This window comes from Onychostoma macrolepis, chromosome 03, assembly GCF_012432095.1.
Source record: "Onychostoma macrolepis isolate SWU-2019 chromosome 03, ASM1243209v1, whole genome shotgun sequence".
NCBI lineage: Eukaryota > Metazoa > Chordata > Actinopteri > Cypriniformes > Cyprinidae > Onychostoma > Onychostoma macrolepis.
Window position 1 is genome coordinate 55140853 of NC_081157.1, and position 23183 is coordinate 55164035.

At 39.4% G+C, this 23183-nt stretch overlaps 1 protein-coding gene across 1 annotated transcript; it reads right to left on the bottom strand.

Annotated features, from left to right (window-relative positions):
- Positions 1–2086: 2086 nt before the first annotated feature.
- Positions 2087–7354, bottom strand: LOC131536565 (uncharacterized). Its single transcript, XM_058769597.1, has 4 exons — positions 7001–7354; positions 6315–6632; positions 5906–6229; positions 2087–2131 (listed from the first exon to the last, which is right to left on the bottom strand). The coding sequence occupies exons 1-4, from the start codon at positions 7059–7061 to the stop codon at positions 2115–2117; spliced, it is 720 nt and encodes a 239-aa protein (XP_058625580.1). The 5' UTR covers positions 7062–7354; the 3' UTR covers positions 2087–2114.
- Between the last annotated feature and the right edge of the window lie 15829 nt (positions 7355–23183).

Genomic DNA, 23183 nt, shown 5'->3' on the forward strand with positions numbered 1-23183 from the left:
TGTTTAAAGCATATGTTGTAAAATAATTACACCAACTGTACTTGTGCAATGTATCTGCAAATCCGAGTTAACTCAAACACATAAATCAATTAAAATGAAGTGGCACAAAATATAAAACATCAAAACACACAACTGTTATGTTAAAGATCACATAAGGAACATAAAAAAACATTGCATGTTTTCTATCTTTTGCTTTTTGTCGATAGCAGAGCACACGCTAATCGCTGTACATTAATGCTCACCATGTGCTCAGAGGCTGATTAGCTGTAATGTCAAGTTTATAAACTTAACACTTACATATGCACCAACACATAGTAGTTAGTATACAGTTGTCAGGAGTCTGGGCCTTGTGTTTCTCCCTCTCACAACCAGAGGTCACTATCTCCCGGATTCAATTCCCCAAACTCCACTCACCTCATTATTGATTCATTTGCCCCAGCTGTTTTCCATAACTGAACCAGTTTAATAATAAGCTACACGACAGTATTTACTGCATCTGCATTTTCTAAATACATCATAAGTGGAAAAATAACTAGTCATTTTAAAAACAACAGTAAAGAACAAAATAAAAAATAAACCTGTCTTTCTTAAAAGTGTTACAGTCTCTTCTTCAGCTTCCTGAACAAGAACAGTGTGTAAAATGCTTTTACTTTTCTTCATGACAGAGTAAGTGACACACATGCATTATAAGACAAGTGAACAAACATACTATGAAACTCATAAGAAAGCACAACGATATAATTTAAATTATGAAGCAAAATGAAACAAGAATATAACTTTTTGACATTATCTTTGGGGAGGAACTCCAAATGTGTGTATTTTCTGATGTACTTTCAAACTTTGTAGACGTGAAAAACACAAATGACATGAATGTGGCTTCTCCTTTGTATGAACTTGAACTAAGTATGAACTGAGGTGATACACAGGCAAAGATGATGAGCTGCAGATGACAAATACAGTCAGGGGAATCAGGAGAACATAATAATACAGATTTTATTATTAAAGAAAATGCAGTTGTGAGGATATAAATTGCTTATTACATAAATGCACAGGATATGTTATATGAGCAGAAGCCATAAAAAAGTGAGTAATTTAACAGGAACAGAAGATAAACATTCACAATGGAAGGAAATGCTAATTAATGCATCTACAGACTAAATTCCATTGTTAAGCGTATGGTTATCTATAGAGGATGAAATACCAATAACAGATAAAGAGAGTCGGAGCTGTTTGGAGCTGAACTGAAGAGCTTTGAGACCGCTGATTTACAAATAATAAGTTACACAATTATGAATCATAACAACTTAAAATAATTTATTTATTTGTTTATTTTACATGTGTTTACTATGTGTGAGTGTGTGTTACTGTATCAAGTCTTTCTGAACCATGTAGCACACATTTTAACGCTGTCACACTCCTGATAATGTTTTCCTGCAGGTTACTGGCATCGACCAGCAGGTGGCGCTCGCCTGCATTCAAAGCCTCCAGAAATGAAGCACTTTTCAACACATCTGGCTGCAAAGCTTCAAAAGCTTCATGAAGCTTCATCTATCCACCACTAGTGAAACTAATCTTCTTCCTCTGAGAATTGATACTAATACTAATAATAATAATAATATAAATTTTGCTGTAATCTGGCCTGTTATTTGTGGAGAGTATTTTATTCTAATATTATATATACTCTTGATATGAAGATAATTCAGCATCAGATGTTTGAGTGTGAAACGGTCTAGTTTTAGTTCATTCAGGAATAATCCATAACAGCTTCATAATCAAACTCCTGTGACAGCAGGTCATTCTCAGAGTCAGATTTCAGTCTGAGATCAGAACATGACTGTCAGGAAGAATAAAGCATGTTCAAACTCTTTAAAGAGCGTGTAGAAATGTGTTTACCTGTGAGAAGTGAAGAGAGAAAGATCAGTCCCAGCAGACACAGATCACACTCATCAGCATCTTCTCTTTCTGTCAGTCTTTCTCTCTTTAACATCATCAGCTCCTCCTCTGCTCATCAGCTTCCGGTGTTCAGACAGACAATCACATGAAGAGCAGATTCACAGCCATCATCAGTCTGATCTGATCTGGGTTCAGAGATGATCACAGTAACAACAGTGAGATCACAGCTCTGAAAATACTGCAGAAACATGTCACACTAAGAGTACAGCCCACAGGAACATGCTCAGTTACACAGAGAGCAGAGCTTCCACAGTAGATGAACACTGGGACTCAGACTCTGAATGGAGCCGATAAGACTTTCACAACTACTGCTACCCTTTTTATTTCCACTATTGCTTTCACTGTTGTGTAAATGAATGGCCAAAAAATAAATAAAATGCATGAAATTTTTTTTTTTTTTTTTTTTGAATATGGTGTCATGTAAACGCTCCGTGAATGTGTGAGAATTCACAGCCATCAGTCCAAACTGGGTTCAGAGATCAACAGCTGTGTTTGGCTTCAGATGCAGTTCCTCTTCTTTCTTTAATTACCTGTGCGTCAAACAAACAGCCAATAATAACATGTTTCCAAACCTCAAGAGTGAGATCACCGCTCTGAAAATATTATAAAGTGACGTGACGTGTGGCCAAGTATAATAACCCATACTCAGAATTTATGCTCTCATTTAACCCATCTCACACACACACACACACACACACACACACACACTCTCTCTCTCTCTCACACACACACACACACACACACATACACACACAGAGCAGTGACCAGCCTTTTTTTTTTTTTGGTTTCAGACATGAAGAAAGCTAGAAGTATGCTATCACTGGCATATTTTAAAGAATCATAATCTCTGTGTGCAGTTGAAGTTAAGGCTTCATGAAAATCATTACATGACAGATGCAGATGATGAAAACGTGTTATATTTGTTGTTATGGGGGCTGGGGGCTCCCTATATAGTAAAATACTCCGGCTGTATGTGAAATCATACCCTACACCATAGGTCACTAACAGGCGGACCGCGGCCGGGTCCGGACCCAGAAATCGTCTCATATGGACCCGGACCTGCAGCCAAAACAGAAGGTTAAGATATAAAGCCTGACGGGGCGCTTCTATTTCAACCGGCGCAGCTTTTGTAGTCTTTACGGTAGTGGACTCTGGTCCGAATCCGTGAAGGCTTTTGACATAATGAAATAAATACCAAACGCTAATTTCTACTAAATCAAATTGATATCTAGCAGATCAAGGTCAGCTCTAGAGCCGTTTGGGTGCAGTCGTGCGTGCAGTGATGAGTCTGTGCACAGACAGATCAAACTTTCAGTGGCTGAAAAACAATGGCATTTTCAAACATTAGGAAAGTTGACGGGTCCTTAAAAAATCTTACATGTTACAAGAAAGCCTTAATTGTGATTTCAGGAGGTCTTAAACGTGGGGACAGAAAGACAAGAATTGCGATTAAACTTAAACTAAACTAAACTAAACTTAAAAAGGCTATTCATTGAATAAATATGAACACTGCATGTTTCAAAGTCATCTGCTTCGCTGCTTTGTGGAGTCTGTCTCTTGGGCTTTGTGTGCTGCTGCCGTTCCCAAAGCGCCACCTGCGAGTGAATTCAGACTCTGAGCTGGAAATACTGCTGTTTTTATATAGTTTGTGTTTGCTGAATAATAATCAACTGACACTTAGAAAAACTGGCAGATCCAGCAGAAATGAACAGATTTATCTTGACCTAGCTTATATAATAATGATGGATAATAACACCATACATATACATGTTTGATAAAGGCTTTTTATTGTTGACAAATAAAACATAATATTACAAACAGCTGCTCAAATGGTTCAAACACCAGATTATCATTGCTGTCATATTGTAATAAACACTCACTTCATCGTGTAGCTTTACCTGTTCTCATAATTAGTGCAAGCTGAGAGTTAATTAACCACTCGAGATAATAGAGGCCAGTTGTTCAAAAAGATCAATCTGGATGAGTATAATCTGAAATATGATCAAGATTACTTTTGAACAACCGGCTCTAGATGATTTAATGAGACCGATCTCAGAGAGTAAAACTGTCCTCCGTTTGTTACGTTACTCTGCAGATCCTGAATTAATAATAAACACACACAGACAGCTACTGTACAACAACATGACAAACTGAGCAGAATAACCAAAAACTACAAATAAATCAGAGCTTGTTTCTTAACATGTTATATAAGGTTCATCTTCCTCTGCTCGTGTGGTGTCTGTGTAATTATTTGTCTGATTTGTGATGGTTCTTGTTCACAGAGGCATAAAGTTGACTGCAGTTTTGCTGATCTCCAGGTTTTGATCGTCTGATGGAAGCATAAGTCACTTTATCATCACAGCGAACCTGAATCAACATCACAGTCACTGTTTTAATGCACAATTATTACAGCATGCAGTCTGAGCTCAGTTCAAGACACAGATTCAGAAGAACTGCATGTAATAAAACTGATTCAGGTCATGTTGAGAGAAGACACTGATGGAAGATCAAGAAGTGTTTGCTCACCTTCTTCTTTTGTCTCTGTTTTACTGTACGCAGTAACTTCAGTATAAGTCAAATCATCTGTCTGCTCCTAAACATCAATGAAAATACAGCAAATCAAGCTGTTAAAGGCCCGTCCATCACTACTGTGTGAAGCAGACTCATTATTTTACATATGAGCTGAAAATGTTTCGCTCAAATATGTGTAAAACCTTCAGGTTTAGTGAAAATCTATTATACAGACATGATGTTAGGATGACAGACCAATGACAGACAATTAACTGTCAAATATACACAGATATGAAATATACACACATTACTGAAGATGAATCATATTGTTCACTGTGAGGAGGATGAATGGAAATGTTGATTGTGTCATTGATTCTGTTATATGTATTTCTATCTGTGAGCTTTACAGCAGAAACAGTAGAAATATAGTAACTTGTCCTGATCTAATGTGACTAATATGAGTGTGATATTTCAGAGTCAGTCCTCTGTGCAGCTTATGGTTATTAATAACTCATAGATCAACCTACAAAACTCACCACAGAGTCATCAGTCGCTCTTCTGACACCTGAAACATAATGTGATGGGAATAGTTATGATCAAACACACATCTGTAAATGCTTAGTCAGATGTTTTGGATTGTTTTGTCCGAATATGAGAAACTCTTCAAACTCACCGGCTCTTTTTATGAATCAGCCAAATAATCAGAGCAAGAATGAGAAGAGCGAATGAAGCGCCGACAACAATCACAATCACTGAGAGAGAGACACATTCAGCATTACTGTGTTTAACCAAATACTGAACAATAACAAACTACCAATACAATGATAAATGACACATTTAATAGCATAATTATCCTTATTAAGAAATCTGATGATAGACCTTGTGTAGGAGCTGCTGCTGTGGTTCTTCTTGAAGTCGTCTCAGAGTTCGAGCTGCTGACTGGAATCAGTGTTGTTGAATCTGGAGCTGCAGAAGATTTACAAAACTCAGCATTATCTATCATTACATTAGCACGTTTAACAGAGACTCTTCCAGAACTGATTCATGAGAAAACTGTGTGAGGAAGACAGTGATTCTGTACCTTTAGTTTTGTGTGTGTTCGTAGTTGAGGGATTCTGAGAGTTTGTGTTGTGGACTGGAATCACTGCTGTCGTTGTTTTATCTTGAGCTGTAAACGATGAATGTTAGTTCAGATTATTCAAACTGTAGAATATTACAATCATATTTTAATTTTGATCATCACAATACATGTTACAATTTTTGTTCCCTCATTATTCACAGCAGCTCTTTCTGGACTGTTAAACTGCAGTTCATTAGTTGAGTTTCTCTTCTGTCAGACTGAAAGAAGCTTTTGTACCTCAGTTTGTTCTGCTTCAGTGACACTAACAGTCCTTACTGACATTATGAGGCTCTAAAACTGATCATGAGATTGTTTTCTGACCTGAACTCTTGACAGTATATGTGACTGAGCTCTGGACTCGATCTCTGTGAGTAACACTGCATCTCCACTCTCTGTTGTGATCTTCATTCAGGAGTGTTGTAGTCAGAGTGATGTTACAGTGATCTGATGCTGATATCTGATATCTGGAGTCTGATATCTTCAGTTTAACACCAGCCTGATTCACCCAGAACAGCTCAATTCCCTCAGAACGGATCCAATCATCACAAGAGACTCCAGCATATGAATATGGATACAACTGACAGAAGAGAGTCACAGAGCGGCCTGCACTGATCTCAGTCTGTGAGGATGATGAAGATGAAGAGACTGAAACACAAAATAACACACACATCACACACTCTTCAATCAACAACTTACCCTTTTTAAATTTATCATATAATCATAAACTTACGATGAAGAACATGCAGAAACACACGAGCATCAGTTCCTTGTTGTTTATTCACATATTGTCTGCAGATGTAAAACCCATAATCTTCTTCTGTGATGTTGTTGATGTTCAGAGAGCAGTTAGACCCCAGACTCAGTCTCTCATGTCTCTCTGCGTCTTTCTTCTTTATCCCTGAATTAATCAGTTCAACTGCTGCTGAATCTCTGAATCTGTTATAGATCCATGTAGTTGAGTTACAGTCATGAAGAGCATTATTACAGGACAGACGGACATTTTGACCAGAACTGATGAACACATGAGCATCATTCACTTCACTGGAACCTGAAACACAAGAACATCTGAGTGATCATCATATTATATATTAATAAATGATAACCTCTAACACAGCAGCATGAAAAGCAGAAGATTCAGATCACACAGTGTTGTTTCCTCACTTAATGTGAACAACACACTCTCCAGAAGAAGCTATTTTTCTTTATCAGAGAGCTGCTGAAATCACAAACACACTCTTGATATGAAGATAATTCAGCATCAGATGTTTGAGAGTGAAACGGTCTAGTTTTAGTTCATTCAGGAATAATCCAGTATGTTATTTACGTAACACAAGAATGAACTGATCATGTTGAAATGAACTCTTTCTCAGATTAATTAAACTAAATGTCTTGTAGAGAAAAGACAGATTTCTTTACCTGAGAGAAGTGAAGAGAGAAAGATGAGTCCCAGCAGACACAGATCACACTCATCAGCCATCTTCTCTTTCTGTCAGTCTTCCTCTTCATTATATGCTCTCAACTCTTTCTTTAGATACGATCAGCTCTTCCTGTGTTCGTTCACTTCCTCTGATCCTCTGACGGACTGAGTGTTTAAAATTGTGCTAAAGTTGCTGTTTAGTGACACGATGCCTGAGTGTAATGGAGAAGTGCTGCTATACATTTTGTGAAACGTGTCAGAACTGCGTATTGTTGACCAGATTTGGTCTGAACACAATCTATAGGCGATACTTTTGCACAAGTGCATTACTGGCAACAAACTTGGCCTCCCCTTTTTTTCACATATATCATAGTTTGTCCGGTAAACTACATATATATATAAAAAGAAAAACATCACCAGCTGCTAAATTCAAATCTGCGTTCGCTGGCTGGCACAGAGCCAGAGACACACTGCGCATTATAACCAATCACATACGATTCTGTTGAGCTGATGAATGTAAGGACCAATCAGAGGCCTTCAGATGAGTCATCGCTGAAACACGCGCGCGCTGACTGAATTCTCTGACTGACATTAATTCTCTCATCAGAAACAACAAAGTGAAGATTTACGAATGTAAGTAAGATATTAATTTCACAGTGTAAACAGCTTTAGAGATTATTATGGCAGTTTTTGAGAGTGCTTGAACTCGCTGGACTGAAGTGAAAATGTTCTTTGCTCTCTTTTTCTACAATGAAAGTGTTATAGGCTAATTAACTTACAGTGTTTTTATTAAATTCACATTAAATACACAGTCAGTCGTATTAAAAGTATTTTATGGCATGACACCCATATCTGGTACTTGTAAGTAAAAAGAAGGGCTTTTATGCAGAGTTATAGATTACAGTATTAGGCTACTTTGCCCATCGCCCATTATAGACCAAATAACAGTCTATAAAGGTGCAAAAAGCTTTTACTTACACATATTTGAGAATCAAGATATTTCATGATATATTTTGGAGATATAGCCTATTGAATAAAAATAATAATAATAATAATAAAACCCCTGCTGACACAAAAAAAACAACAACAACAAAAAAAACAATAGACACCATTACAAAATTAGTAATGTTTTTACTGGTTATATAATGGGACTTGTATTGGTTTTACTGGAAACTGTAATGGACCCTGTGGGTCTCTGCTGGTAATTGGTTGCCTTCTATTGGTGGCTTGTTAAAACTAATAAATCCTAATGGAATATGTCCTAAAACACACTTCAGAAAACCATTTTTTAATGGTTAAAAGTTGATGGTTTGTAATGGTGTTAGTAGTGGAAACCATAAAAATTTTCTATATCAGCCTTTCTATAAAAGCCTATATCAGTTATACAGTGGTATACAGTGGTGTAACCCTTCACTCGTGCCCCCTCAAAAATAATGAGTGCATGATGCCCCTGACACTACAATACTACATTATTTGTCAAATAAATGAAACATGATGAAACATTCATTTTAGTTGAAATTGTTATAGATTACTTCTAGAGATTGCAGTGATACATAACATGGTGAAAAATGACTGAATGAATACTATTTAAAGTAGGTTAAGATGAATTTTAATATTGTGCCCCTAAAAGCACAAGTGGCCCCTGTCTGGCCCCAGTTACTGTGGTCTAGAGCCGCCCTGTCCTGCATTCCGTTAAATTCTAGAAATACAATCATTCAGTTATTAATCACAAAACTGGTTTGATGCTGAAAAGGTTTCCACTATCCATGACTCACTTTTAGAAAATGAATTAAACCGTTTTTAATATAGTTTGAAATAATTAATATTCAGCTCCAGCTTGATCAAGCAGAGAGTCTTCACACACATTTGTACGAGACGTAACTGAATCATATCAACACACAGACACACATTATTTTCCGTCTCATCTCTGATGGTCATCTTGTGTCTCTTTGTGTCGTGGTTTGTGTTCTAGTGTTTCAGAAGTGTGTCGCTGCTGGCCGTGGAAACTCAGTTAGTTTGACCGCACTGGTTTAACCCACACAGATCTGAGATCATCTCTGAACCCAGTTTGGACGGATGACGCTGTGAATTCTCACACATTCAGATCACAGTTCCGCTTCTTTCTTTAACTGGCTTTCTACAACTGAAACTCTACTTTTTCCTTTCGCATAAAGGTTTGCTATAGCTGCTGCACCATCTACAAGTGCACTGTTAGTGTCATTGATTCAGTGTTTATTTCAATGATTTTATGTGAAGCAGGGTTCCTCATTCACACACCTGGCTGAAACTCAAAGACCTGGATTAGATGATTCAGGTGTGTTTAATTAGAGTTGTAAAGCGGTTCTCCAGGACCAGGAATGAGGAACCTGATGTAGCTAAAGCAGATTTATATAGACCCGCGGATCCCAACCCGGTTCCTGGACTCTCATCAACTCTGCACCTGCTGAACATCTCTAGCAGGGTTCCTCGCCGAGGATGGATTGGGAGATTTCACCAGCACGTCCAGCTCATGTTCTGAATCTGAGTTACCACATTTGGGTAATATAAGTCTACCTTTGAAATACAAACAATCAATAGGACAGATAGGTGCCTGAGATGCGAGAGAAGAAAAGGAGAAAGAGAAGAAGAGAAGTGTGGAAGTATAGAAAAAGCCCCAAGTCAGGAAGTCCACACATTCGTATAGCTTTCAGTGATCAGATAAGAGAAGAGTCAGCCCCCTGCACTTATGCTTAGTCATGTTTAGCCATGCATAGAGTATTATAAAGACATTAGTAATCCTGCACATCTCTAATACACTAAGTCTGCAAAGCATACAGAAGCATTGTTGGTTTTAACACCTTTTAGACCCCAGACCCTGCAAACATGTCGCTGTGGGGCCCATGCTGGCTGTTTGTGGGCACAGTGTGCTCGGACCAGCCCACACCAAACCTAAACAGGCCCAGTGCAGGCTTGCTCAGGCAAGGGCCACAGCTTTGGGGTCACCGCAGGCTCTCTGTGAGCAGACCACACTAGCAGACTGTCCACATTAACCCCATGATGACCCAGTGTGGGTCCAGAGCAACTTGTACCTTTGGGCCCATGCAGGTTTGGTGTAGGCAGCCCTGCAATGCAGCTAGGAGAAATATTAACATTGACTGGCCCTTCTTTAGCCACTCAACTGAACTGGAATGGCTCAAACCAAAATATACTGTAGGACAGGGATCCTCAAATCTGGCTCACGAGATCCACTTTCCTGCAGAGTTTAGCTCTGACCCTAATCAAACACTCCCGAGCATGCTAATCAGTGTCTTCAAAGTCGGAGCGGTGGTACTTAATGTCTCGTAATAATGAGATTCTTTCCAAGCAGATACCAAACAGTCAGAAAATGTTCTGTCGCCGTCTTCTTCTGTCGAAACTAACTTTGTTGCTCAGCACATAAAGACGAACTACCGTGATTTCAGACTTCAGTGATCTGGTTTCACTTATCTTCTAGTTATTATTTTATAAATTTTAAAGGCACAAATCTCGAGCTATTACATTTATTTGATCAATGAACAGTTCAATGCATCACTCATTAAGACAGGGACTTTATGCCACCTACTGGTGGTTTAGTGTCATATTTATTTATCCAGCACAAAAACACAATCAGCACAATATCCTGTTAGTGTCATTATAGAAAAAAACACTTAAAATATTGAGAGAACATTTATTTTTTCCCTCAAAATCACACTGTGTCCTCTTAGAATTAAAAGAACACAAACAATCCAGATGTCAAATTTTAGAGTCTGCATCAAATTAAATTGACAAAAGTGATTTTACACAGAAAATCAGCTAAATGCAAGCGTCTATATGTTTCAAATAACTTTTGTGAAAACAAAATGTCAAAATATAGGTGAAATAATGTTCCATCATCATTCAACTTCACAGATATATTTATATAAAACAACATAGTTATTCTGACCTGTACTTATTAAAATATGTAAAAGAAAAAAGTGATCATATTATATTTTAAATGATTAAAATGTTATTGCTAACAATAGTTTGGGTAAAACTAATGGTGTGAAGGATAGCGGCAAATATAAAGATTTAAAATGACAAATAATGAATATATTGGGACTACACTTTATATGATCCTTAAATATAGTATTTGAATATGTCCTCAAATGATTTTTGTTCTAAATATGCCTGATTTTTATTTATATATTGCTATAAAAACCCCTTTTTGTCTTTGACTCATATACTAATTGACACATTTACGCATCTATATCTGTCTATCATAAAAAAAAATAAAAAAATGATGCTAATCACCAAATTTGTATTTATAATTCTAACATTATTCTGTTTCTTCATTAAAATAACAGCAGATATCTAGGAAGAAAAAAAGACATTTGGAAAAAATGCAGCTGAATAAACAGAAGATTTAACTGCTTTCATTGATTCAACGTGACTCATGAACACACGACTATGACAATATATGATTTATCTGAGTTCTTCTTATAATTGTCCTTATAATAAAGTTTATAGTAATGCAATACCTTTATCACTGCTTAGAAAACTATGAAATATGTTGTGTGCCTTATTCTGTGTAAGAAGCCACATCATCTCACAGAAGGATTTCTTTCAAACACTCGACTGACGTGATGAAGTGAGTTTGGAGTAAAAACATGTTAAATGTGGTATTTTCACATGCTTTCAGACGGAGCAGCATTTACTACACAGAGCCGTAGTTCACTGAGAAGCTACGCAAACAGCTGTCATTGTTGCAGAACGATGTCTTCGATTTCATTATCGCACGATTATATTGCTTACAATTGTTTTGCGTAGCTTGTCAGTGAACTACGGCTCTGTGTAGTAAATAGGGTGATCACCACCAAACAAACCAAATTTGTGTCGGACATGTTACCAACACTAAAACATAACCTGAAACTGTTATGTCTAACTTAATAAAAACATTTCTATTCTGCCTTTCAGCTTGTAAAACACTTTTTCCTTTAGTCCCTTCCAGAAAACATCATTACACCACAATGCTACATAATATAAGAATATTTTTTTTCTTTTTTGTTGCCATTATGACGCCTTGTAAAATAGATTTACTTTACAGAATTATCCGGAGCAACGGCAAGTTTGTTTTCTACATTTACATTTAATCATTTAGCAGACGCTTTTATAAAAGCAACTTACAAATGAGGAGCAACAGAAGCAATCAGACCAACGAGAGCAACAGTGTACAAGTGCTGTGACCAGTCTCAGTTAGTCTAGCACAGCACACATAGACAGGGTTTTTTATTAATTAGACCAAAACCGAATAGAGCAGAATGCATAGAATAGAATAGAATAGAATAGAATAGAATAGAATAGAATATAATAGAACTGGGTTGCTGTTGGGAGAGGTGTTAGTGATGCAGGACATTTTCTCAACATGCGACGTGCGGGATACAGTGAATGGTCAGAATGCATCACTCTATAGTTAACACTGAAACAAAACAGAGCCCCTAATCTAAAGACACTCATTAAGACCAGAAAACATGCTCCAGCTTATGCAGAAATCATATTTCACAGTAATTTGCCAGATATTTTCTCACCTCAGCTGTGAGATGTGTTGCAGACACTGAAGGAAACTCATCACTTCTCTCTCTTCCTCTGAACATCTTCTCAGATCTAATGTTTTCTTCTCTGTCTGGAGCTTCAGCACTTCCAGGAGGACGGAGATCTTTCTCTGTGAGAGATCTATGATCCAGACATCAGGTGACTGGAAAACTGACTGTAATGCTGGAAGATAACTCCTGCCTGTTTGAGTCTCATAGTTCTTCACATGTGAGCAGAGATCCAGCAGGAAATCACTCTGATCATGACGGTTATAATTAAAAGGGAAGGTTTTGTAGCTGCACACAGATGACAGCTGAGTCAAGAATCTTGTTCCTGCATCTTTGTCAGTTTCTACTGCAACAACACAGAGATTCAGCAGGAATCTGACTGAAGACATCCTTGCAGTACCGCCGCTATACGCAGAGTACGCAGTTTGCGTAGAGCACCATCCCAGTTGCTCAAAAAAAAAAAACTTGATGTGCCATTCCCGCATGTTTGCGGCTGAATGCAAATGATCATAACTGATGGACAACTATGCCCGTGAAAAGACATCAGCAATCCGGCACCAAGAAAATAAAAATTAAAAAAAAAGATGAAAACGAGCGTCACTTTCATGTAGGCTACATTCATAATCCTGTGAAACTTTTTTGGGTGTTGAGGTTAATAATGTTTTTTAATGTCGGTAATAATTTCACCACCTTCAACACATCTAATATTCTCTCAGAGTTTTCATGTTCATTTTCATGTGACTTTTTTATTTTTTTAACTTCCATAATATTTAAGGGAGGGGGCACAACAATACAATCCTGCTTAGGGCATCCGTTTGGCCAGCAGCGGCCCTGCATCCTTGTCTCTCTATTAGAAATGCCCCAAACCTGATTATATACAATCAAGAACCAAAGCTTCATTCATTTGAGTCAGTTTTCATTAATATACTACTGTACATCTAAATTGATAATGTTTTAGCTGAAATGCAGTGCTATATGGGATGTCATTTGTGCTAAGTCTGCAGGTATGGAGGAGGAGGATGGGGATTTTCTTGGAGGTACCCAGTAGAGCTGTGTTCGTTACAACGATGTATCACCACATGTGGAACACTGATATAATGAAGCAAAATGGCATACAAGACAAACTTTTTGACATTGTTCTTTGGGGAGGAACTCCATCTTTAAGCTGAATCTCACAGTTGGATCTGCTGGTTTTGAAGATGAAGATGAGAGAATGAGAATATGAGAATGAGCTTTATTGCCAGGTATGTTTACACATACGAGGAATTTGTTATAGTGACAGAAGCTCCACAGTGCAACAGAAAGACAGCGACAGGACACAGATAATAAAAAGAATAATATACAAAATAGGCAATGTACAAAAAAGCAAAAACTCAATATATAATATAGACCATTATGTATGTGTACAGGTATGATATGTGCAAATTTGAGATGTAAATAAGTATGTGTGATGTATAATAGTGTTGTGTGTTCCACGTTATTGTCAAGTGTTCATGAGATGGATTGCCTGAGGGAAGAAACTGTTCCTGTGCCGGTCGTTCTGGTGCTCAGTGCTCTGTAGCGTCGACCAGACGGCAGCAGTTCAAAGAGGAGTGTGCTGGATGTGAGGGTCCAGAGTGATTTTACCAGAGGCGGACAAAGTACACAACTTCCTTACTTGAGTGAAAGTACAGATACTACTGGTCAAATACTACTCCACTACAAGTGAAAGTTGTAAAGACAGATTTTACTTAAGTAAAAGTACGGAAGTACGTGTTTTTAAAAGTACTTACAGTAAGTATCAAAAGTAAAAAGTAAATGCATTGTTTTATTGTCGCATTGTTGTATACTTACAGTACCTTATGCCACTAATGCAACCTACTGAATACACTGATTACCTTGTATTATCTTTGGAATTAAGTGCTTTTATGTTACAAAACCTATTGAAATGGAACAACTGAATGAAGATAATCATCTTTATTTTTTTTTATTTATCACTACTACAACTACACTGAACTCATTTTAATACTTGTTTAAAAGTTACAAAGTTCTTTTTCAAAGAGATATTTAAGTCTATGATATGGTTCATTTTAGGCAAACATTGAAAAGAAAACAAACCTTTAATCTCTACAGAAAACTGGATCATACTCTCTCAGTATGGCCATGGGTGTGCAGGTTGCACCAAATAACCATCTTTTTGATTTTGCCATCAACTGATCAGTGTTCATAAAATGCTCAGAAATCAGTGAACTTAACAACATGTTGCTAGGGTTGGGTATTGTTTGAATTTTATCCATTCCGATTCTGCTTATTGATTTCAATTCTTATCAATTCCCAGTTTAGATTCTAAAGTTTTAATTTAGCCTACTTTTTGATCATTTTGCAAAAATTATATGTATTTATGCAGTGTTTTGACAATAAAATAATGTTCAGATTATATACTTCCCTGACCAGTTTTTAGCAGCAATTTACCTGTAGGCCTACATTTATTTATATATATATATATATATATATATATATATATATATATATATATATATATATATATATATGGTAAAGTCATTTTGACAGATATATTAGCCAACCATTTGTATTGCTACAAAAATTACACTATAGTTACTACAATGAAACTATGGTAAATTTGTGGTTACTGAAGTTACCACAAATAGCATAATTATGGTTACTATAGTGAGATAATAGTAAATTTGTGGATACTGTGATTTTACTGCAAATACCATAGTTATGGTTACTATAGTAAAAACATGGTTAATTTTCCAAAGGGCTTTAATGAGTTAACTAATGCCTTTTTAGAGTGCTTTTAGCTGTACAGTAGCGCGGACGTTTACATTAGTTTAGTGGGGAAGATCCCGAGGTTGCCAGATTTGCGTAAAACACATCAGCCAAATGTCCATTCAAAGCTAGGCTGAAAACTGCAGGCTTAGGAATACTGTAAGACTTGGAAACACAGGAAGGTCCTGGCAGATCGCAGGCCGGATTTTCGCAGAAAAAAAGGTTCAGTGAATCTGAAATGCACACACTGTAAAAACTGCTACATATTACGACTTTCTACTTGGTGACCTTGATATAAATGTAGTTGAGTTAAAAGTACTATATTTGTCTTTCAAATGTAGTGAAGTTAAAATCACAAGTTTCCAGAAAAAATAATACTCGAGTAAAGTACAGATAAATTTACAAGTAAATTTACTTCGTTAATGTCCACCTCTGGATTTTACCAGCCCTTTTGCTCACTCTGGATGAGTACAGTTCTTGGAGAGTGGGGAGGGTTGTGATTCGCTCAGCAGTCCGGACTACCCTCTGTAGTCTTCTGAGGTCAGATTTGGTAGCTGAGCTGAACCAGACAGTTATTGAAGTGCAGAGGATGGATACAATGATGCCGGAGTAGAACTGATTCAGCAGCTCCTGTGGCAGGTTGAACTTCCTCAGCTGACGAAGGAAGTACAATCTCTGCTGGGCCTTTTTCACAATGGAGTCTATGTGAATGTCCCACTTCAGGTCCTGGGAGATGGTGGATCCTAGGAATCTGAATGACTCCACTTGCAGTCACAGTGCTGTTCATGATGGTGAGTGGGGGGTGTGGAGGAAAATTAATTTTATGCTTATTTTCCATGTTTATGAGAACATGTAAACCTTTTTTAGGTCTGGCTGTGCGAGAAAGGAATGGGTTTGGGGCCTTTTGCTGTTTATGACCTGAAGGGTCATTTAAGCCCTAAAACCATGAGAAACAGGGGCTGAGGGTATAATAAACCAGAGTGGTTCCTTCCCTGTCCCATTTGGGGGAAAAGTACAGCTGTTTTAACATGTGATCTTTTGACCTTGAGTGCCTTGAAGAGGGTATAAAGGCGGAGGACTGCCCTCCCCTTTTGTCGCACTCTGCAGAAACCTGTGTCTGTATGATTGTTGACCTTCTTTGCAAAGAATAAAACCTTTTATTAACTAAAAGTGAGTTTGTCTCTTATGCTGATGAGAGTCAGTTAAAATTGCCCCGACAATTTGGCGTCAGAAGTGGGATTCCTTGGATGTGCCTTCTGGACCTGAGAGCGGACGGTGACCGTATACATCCTGGACTTAGGGTCCAGCCTTAACCCGAATAGAATTGAAGGGAAGAGAGGGACCGACCGCCGAGGCCCGGAGGGGACACCACTGGAATCAGAAAACGAACCGAGGTGGCAACAAAACTCTCTGGTAAGAGACAAATCAAAATTTTCTAAAGATTTTGGGTTTTGAAAATTAGAATTGGAATTGAGAAAAGGGAAAAAAACATATTGGTGGGCCTGACTCTGTGGTAGCGTGATCAGAAGATTTCTGGGAGAAATTGAGATTACCTGAGTAGATACAGCACAGTTAATAAATTAATCGGAGCTGCTGGTGCGCTCCGCCTGGCGTCTTGGGATAAAGATCGGATCTGTTGGAGACGTCCGACAGATTAATAGTTAAGCGCTTAAGAGAAAATCCACAGAGAAGGGAGAAAAGCCAATATGGGGGAGTCCCAGAGCAAGCTCGTTAAATATGATACACCGGTATTTTGGCAAATGAAAAAATTATATGGCCAGAAAAGCATGCAAGATATGGGGAAATTAATTAAATATCATGATTTTCCAGAAGAGGGAACACTGAGTGTCACAAGGTTGAATATTGTGAAAGAATCAGTCAAAGAAGGGAGTGAAAAACAGAAAGGTGGACACAGCAAAGATTGGCAACTGCTGCCAGAACAGAGAAGAGTCGGTTCAAGACTTTTATCATCGCCTTTATGAGATATTCAACAAACACAGCGGCTTGGAGGAGCCCGGCGACCGCGGAAATCACCCTGACACGTGGGAATGTCATCTGCAGAGCTGGTTTTTGAATGCACTGAGACCTGAGATTGCGTTGGCAGTAAGAACCAGCTACATTGAATGGAAACATGGACGTTTGTCTGCTATTTTAGCACACGCTTTGCATGCAGAAGAACTGCAGATAGCAAAGAGAGAGAGAGTGAAAGCAAAGACTGACAAAGATCTACAGCTGGCTGTGATGCAGGCTGTCGCGAAGACGGGGGAGCCCTCTGGCCAGCACATCAGTGTATGTGTGTGTGTGTGTGTGTGTGTGTGGTTAAAAATGTCACTTCCTTTTCGGTGGCTCTCGGAGACTGCTCCCCTTCTCCCGTCCCCGCTGCTCTTCACCTTCCTCGTTTCAATCTGCTTCTTGGGTTTGCTGATTTCCTGGGCAGTCCTTGGCCCAGTGTCCATCTTTTTTGCACAGTCCGCATTTGGTACACTTGTAGGTCCTATGATCGTCAGTCTCACAAATCCAGCAGGCCCACTTCTCAGAATTCCTTCCAGCCCCGTTTGGATTCCTCTCACTCCGCTTTTTACCTCTCCCTGCTCTCTGCAATGAAAAAAAGCTTGCATTTCTTTGTGTGATTCTGATTTGAATGATGAAGATTCTGATAAATGTTTAATGATGTACAAAAGTGAAGCATTTAAGAAAATGCCGAACTACCCCATGCTGGTTGAGGGGGTACAGATTGAGTTTTTAGCCGATTCTGGGGCTTCGAGGTCATCCATACGACCATGTGACTTGCCATGTCAACCGATGATAACAGACAAAACGAATGAGTCTGTTTCTGCATCAGGGCATACAATTTTATGGGGAGTGCTGAAACATGCATTCATTTATTCACCAAAATGCCCTGTGCCCATTTTGGGTCGAGATCTGTTATGCAAACTGAATTTGATGCTAGTTGCGGACTCCTCGGGTGTCAGAGTGGCAGAAGAGGGGGAGCAATGGTGTTGTTTGCGAACAGAGCCTCAGTGGGCATATGAATGGCACATCATAAATCATGATTGGGCTGAAATGATGTGCGAACTGGCTAAAAATAGGACCAAGCCATTTAACACAGAAATAATGGTGCCTGACAATTTGCATTGCACGTCACATGTTGTAGTGGAAAGAGAAAACCAGTATGAGAAAGACTGGTTTGAGGGGGAAAAAGGAGAAACTTTGAGTTTTGAGAAAATATTTTGTAAAGAAAATATGTGTGCTGTTTCAGTAAGCCTGACAGAAAAACAGCTTTCTTTTTTCCTAATGTCAGAATCTCTGCCTCACTTATCGCTCTCCAAGGCCAAAGAGCAGACATGGGCTGAGATGGGGGGGTTTGTGAAAAACTGTGTTGATGCTACAGACTGGTGTGAGATAAGCGCTGGGGTGAAACACAGCGAAAGTCTGGGAGCATTTATGTCAGAGTGCAAGCATGAAATTGAGGTAGAGAGAAATGTGACACCTATTGACGAAAGCATGAAGGGAAACCACTGCATGACAAACATTTGTGCCTTAGAAATTCACCCGGCTTTAGCGGATGTGCCATCCAAGCTGTGGGCAAAGCATATATATGATGTGGGACTGATTAAAGGATGTGAACCGGTTGTAATCACCCCAAAATCTGATTACAGGCCGTGTCAACGTCAGTATCCCTTGAAAAAGGAGGCAATACTGGGAATCAAACCAGTATTTGACTCACTTTTGAAAGAAGGCATAATCGTTGAATGCAGTGATTCCCCAGTAAGAACACCAATCTTCCCTGTAAGAAAGATAAGGGACAAAGGTCAACCCACAGAGTGGCGGTTTGTGCAAGATTTGCAGGCAGTGAATGCAGCTGTCAGGCAAAGGGCTCCATCAGTTCCAAATCCATATACGATTTTGTCACAAATACCACAAGATGCAACATTTTTCTCGGTGGTAGATTTGTCCAATGCATTCTTTAGCGTGCCAGTGGATAAAGACAGTCAATTTTGGTTTGCATTTGCATTTGATGGCAAAGGCTATACATTCACGAGAATGGGCCAGGGGTATTGTGACAGCCCCACTCTTTATAACGAAGCGCTTAGGCGAAGTCTGGAGCCATTGACCCTGACAGCTGGAACTGCTTTGCTTCAATATGTGGATTATTTATTTCTGGCTGCTAAAGATGAGCCCACATGTGTGGCTGACACTGTGACCCTCCTGCAGCATCTGGCTCGGGAGTGCCACAAGGTCATCTTGTCTAAATTGCAGTTTGTAAAACAACCAGTTACGTTTTTGGGCCATGTCATAACACCAAACAGCAAATCCCTGTCTGACAAAAGAATTGAAGGCATTAAGAATGTACCAAAACCAATCACAAAGAAACAAATGCTATCATTTTTGGGAATGTGTTCATACTGCAGAACGTTTATTCCAAATTATGCAATTCTTGAGCAGCCTCTGAGAGCCCTAACAACAGGGAAGGGGTTGAAGTCATGTGACAAAATTGAGTGGACAGGGGAGGCAGAGGAGGCATTTGTGAACATGAAAGTTCAGCTGTCTCTGGCGCTGACTTTGGGCCTACCGGTACCAACCAAGCCTTTTGTTCAGATGGTGGATGAAAAAAATGGGTTTATGACTTCTGTGTTGTTGCAGCATCATGGAGATAAATTGTGACCTGTGGCTTATTTTTCCAGCAAACTAGATCCGGTTGCAGCAGGCCTGCCACACTGTCTGAGGGTGGTGGCTGCTGCTGAACAGGCCGTAATGGCGTCTAGAGAATTTGTAGGGTACTCTGACCTGATATTAAAGGTGCCACACGCTGTGTCCATGATCCTGCAAGAACAGAAAACATTGCATTTGTCGACGGGCGGTGGTTGCGATACCACACTATCTTGCTTGATAAGCCGAATATCACTGTCAGACGATGCACAACCTTGAATGCTGCTATTCTCCTTCCGACGGCGGAGGATGGGGAGGAGCACCATTGTTGTCTAACTGCGCTAGAACAGGTGTGTACACCGTGTCCAGATCTTTCTGATGTACCACTTGAAAACTGCGAAAATGTCCTCTTTGTGGATGGCTCGGCCTACAAAGATCCACAAACAGGGCAGAATAAAGTTGGCTATGCGGTAACAACCGACCAAGTCGTGGTTTCTGGCTCATTGCCACCACACTTTTCAGCACAGGCAGCGGAGCTTGTGGCGTTAACAGAAGCGTGCAAACTGATGGCAGGCAAATGCGTCACAATCTATACCGATTCGCGGTATGCATTTGGCGTCACGCATGGCTGTGGAAACACAGACAATTTTTAAAGTCAGATGGGCGCCCAATATTAAATGCTCCTCTAGTGGCGGCCTTACTGGAGGCCATTCCACTACCAGACAAAATAGCCATTTGCAAATGTGCCGCACACACCAATAACAAAGATTTCATATCAACAGGAAACGCCAGAGCAGATGCGGCAGCGAAGGCCGCGGCGGCGAAGCAGACAAGAGAAACCATGTTATCTGAAAGTAACCCAGACATTTCGTTCTCTTTACAGAGCATGCAGGCCTTTGCCTCAGGGGCAGAGAGGCACCAGTGGAAACAGTGTGGCTGTAAACTGAATGAGGGTGTCTGGATGAGCTGTGATGGCAAGCCTTGTTTACCTAGACACTTCTTTCCACATTATGCTAAGTCGACACATGGGAAAGACCATGTATCGAAAGGGGGAATGGTGGCACAAATGAAAGAACTGTGGTTTACAACATTTGCAGAAAATGTTTGTAAAAGATGTGTGATTTGTAACACCCACAATGTGGCGAAAGGGATAAAAATGTCTCAAGTGTCCCAACCGCCTGCGACAGGTCCTTTTGAATATCTACAAATTGACTTCATCGAACTGTCCCCATGCCAAGGGAAAAAGTACTGTTTGGTGATGGTGGATATGTGGTCCAAATGGGTCGAGGCTTTCCCAACATCAAAACAAGACGCAGCGGCGGTGGCAAAGGCCCTGCTGACTGAGATAGTCCCGAGATGGGGAGTTCCACAAAAAATCAGTTCTGACAATGGGACACATTTTGTCAATGAGGCAATAAAACAAGTGGGTGAATTTTTAGGAATTAATTTGAGAACACACTGCACTGTACGGTGGTGACGTATCCTCTCCCGTGGGCTTCTGGGATAGAAAAGTGTCCGTCGATGAACACTTCAGAATCTGGGCTGAAGCTGTAGGACATCCGGGATTTCTCGCCTACTCTTTTATGAACACTGAGGTTTCAAACGCATTCTTTCGTCACATATACAGTAGGTAAGTAGGCATATAAGGACCCAACTTAAGTATACGTATGTCCGAATCTCACGAGAATTAGTGCACTCGCCTACTAACTCTCGCCTACTCTTTTATGAATACTTATGATTCAAACATACTTATTCGCTCGCCTACTGCTTTTTGCCTACTATATAGTAGGGAAGTATGTGATTTCGAAGCAGCGAGTCAATCACTCAGTGGGTTGAATGAACGACTTTATGTCACCTGCTGGTGGTTTAGTGTCATTTATTTATCATAAACAAGCCAAGACCAGCACAAAATCCTGTAAGTATCATTATAGAAAAAATCCCTTCAAATATTGAGAGAACTTTTTTTTTTCAAAATCACCCAAACATCACACTGTGGGCTCTTAGCAGAATTAAAAGAATGCAAAAAAAAAAAAAAAAGTAATGCAATTGCTGTGGGATGGAGGAGCTGATCTGCCAAAATAAAAAATATGTCAATTTTTAATATATCTGTTACTGGATCCAGATGTCAAATTTTTGTGTCTGCATCAAATTAAATGTACAAAAGTGTCTATATTTTTCAATTAACTTTTGTGAAAACAAAATGTCAAAATATAGGTGAAATAATATCTCATCATCATTCAGCATAACAGATATATTTACAGTGGTACGGAAAGTATTCAGACCCCCTTAAATTTTTCACTCTTTGTTATATTGCAGCCATTTGCTAAAATCATTTTAAGTTCTTTTTTTCCTCATTAATGTAAACACCACCCCATATTGACAGAAAAACACAGAATTGTTGACATTTTTGCAGATTTATTAAAAAGAAAAACTGAAATATCACATGGTCCTAAGTATTCAGACCCTTTGCTCAGTATTTAGTAGAAGCACCCTTTTGATCTAATACAGCCATGAGTCTTTTTGGGAAAGATGCAACAAGTTTTTCACACCTGGATTTAGATCCTCTGCCATTCCTCCTTGCAGATCCTCTCCAGTTCTGTCAGGTTGGATGGCAAACGTTGGTGGACAGCCATTTTTAGGTCTCTCCAGAGATGCTCAATTGGGTTTAAGTCAGGCTCTAGCTGGGCCATTCAAGAACAGTCACGGAGTTGTTGTGAAGCCACTCCTTCGTTATTTTAGCTGCGTGCTTAGGGTCATTGTCTTGTTGGAAGGTAAACCTTTGACCCAGTCTGAGGCCCTGAGCACTCTGGAGAAGGTTTTTGTCCAGGATATCCCTGTACTTGGCCGCATTCATCTTTCCTCGATTGCAACCAGTCGTCCTGTCCCTGCAGCTGAAAAACACCCCACAGCATGATGCTGCCACCACCATGCTTCACTGTTGGGACTGTATTGGACAGGTGATGAGCAGTGCCTGGTTTTCTCCACACATACCGCTTAGAATTAAGGCCAAAAAGTTCTATCTTGGTCTCAACAGACCAGAGAATCTTATTTAGGTGTTTTTAGCAAACCCATGCGGCTTTCATGTGTCTTGCACTGAGGAGAGGCTTCCGTCGGGCCACTCTGCCATAAAGCCCCGACTGGTGGAGGCTGCAGTGATGGTTGACTTTCTACAACTTTCTCCCATCTCCCG

Coding starts and splice junctions, on each gene's coding strand:
- LOC131536565 (XM_058769597.1), bottom strand. CDS start 7,061: ATGGCTGATGAGTGTGATCTGTGTCTGCTGGGACTCATCTTTCTCTCT. Junction 6,633..7,000: donor TCTCTCTTCACTTCTCTCAG/GTAAAGAAATCT, acceptor CTTGTGTTTCAG/GTTCCAGTGAAGTGAATGAT. Junction 6,230..6,314: donor GTTTCTGCATGTTCTTCATC/GTAAGTTTATGA, acceptor TTTGTGTTTCAG/TCTCTTCATCTTCATCATCC.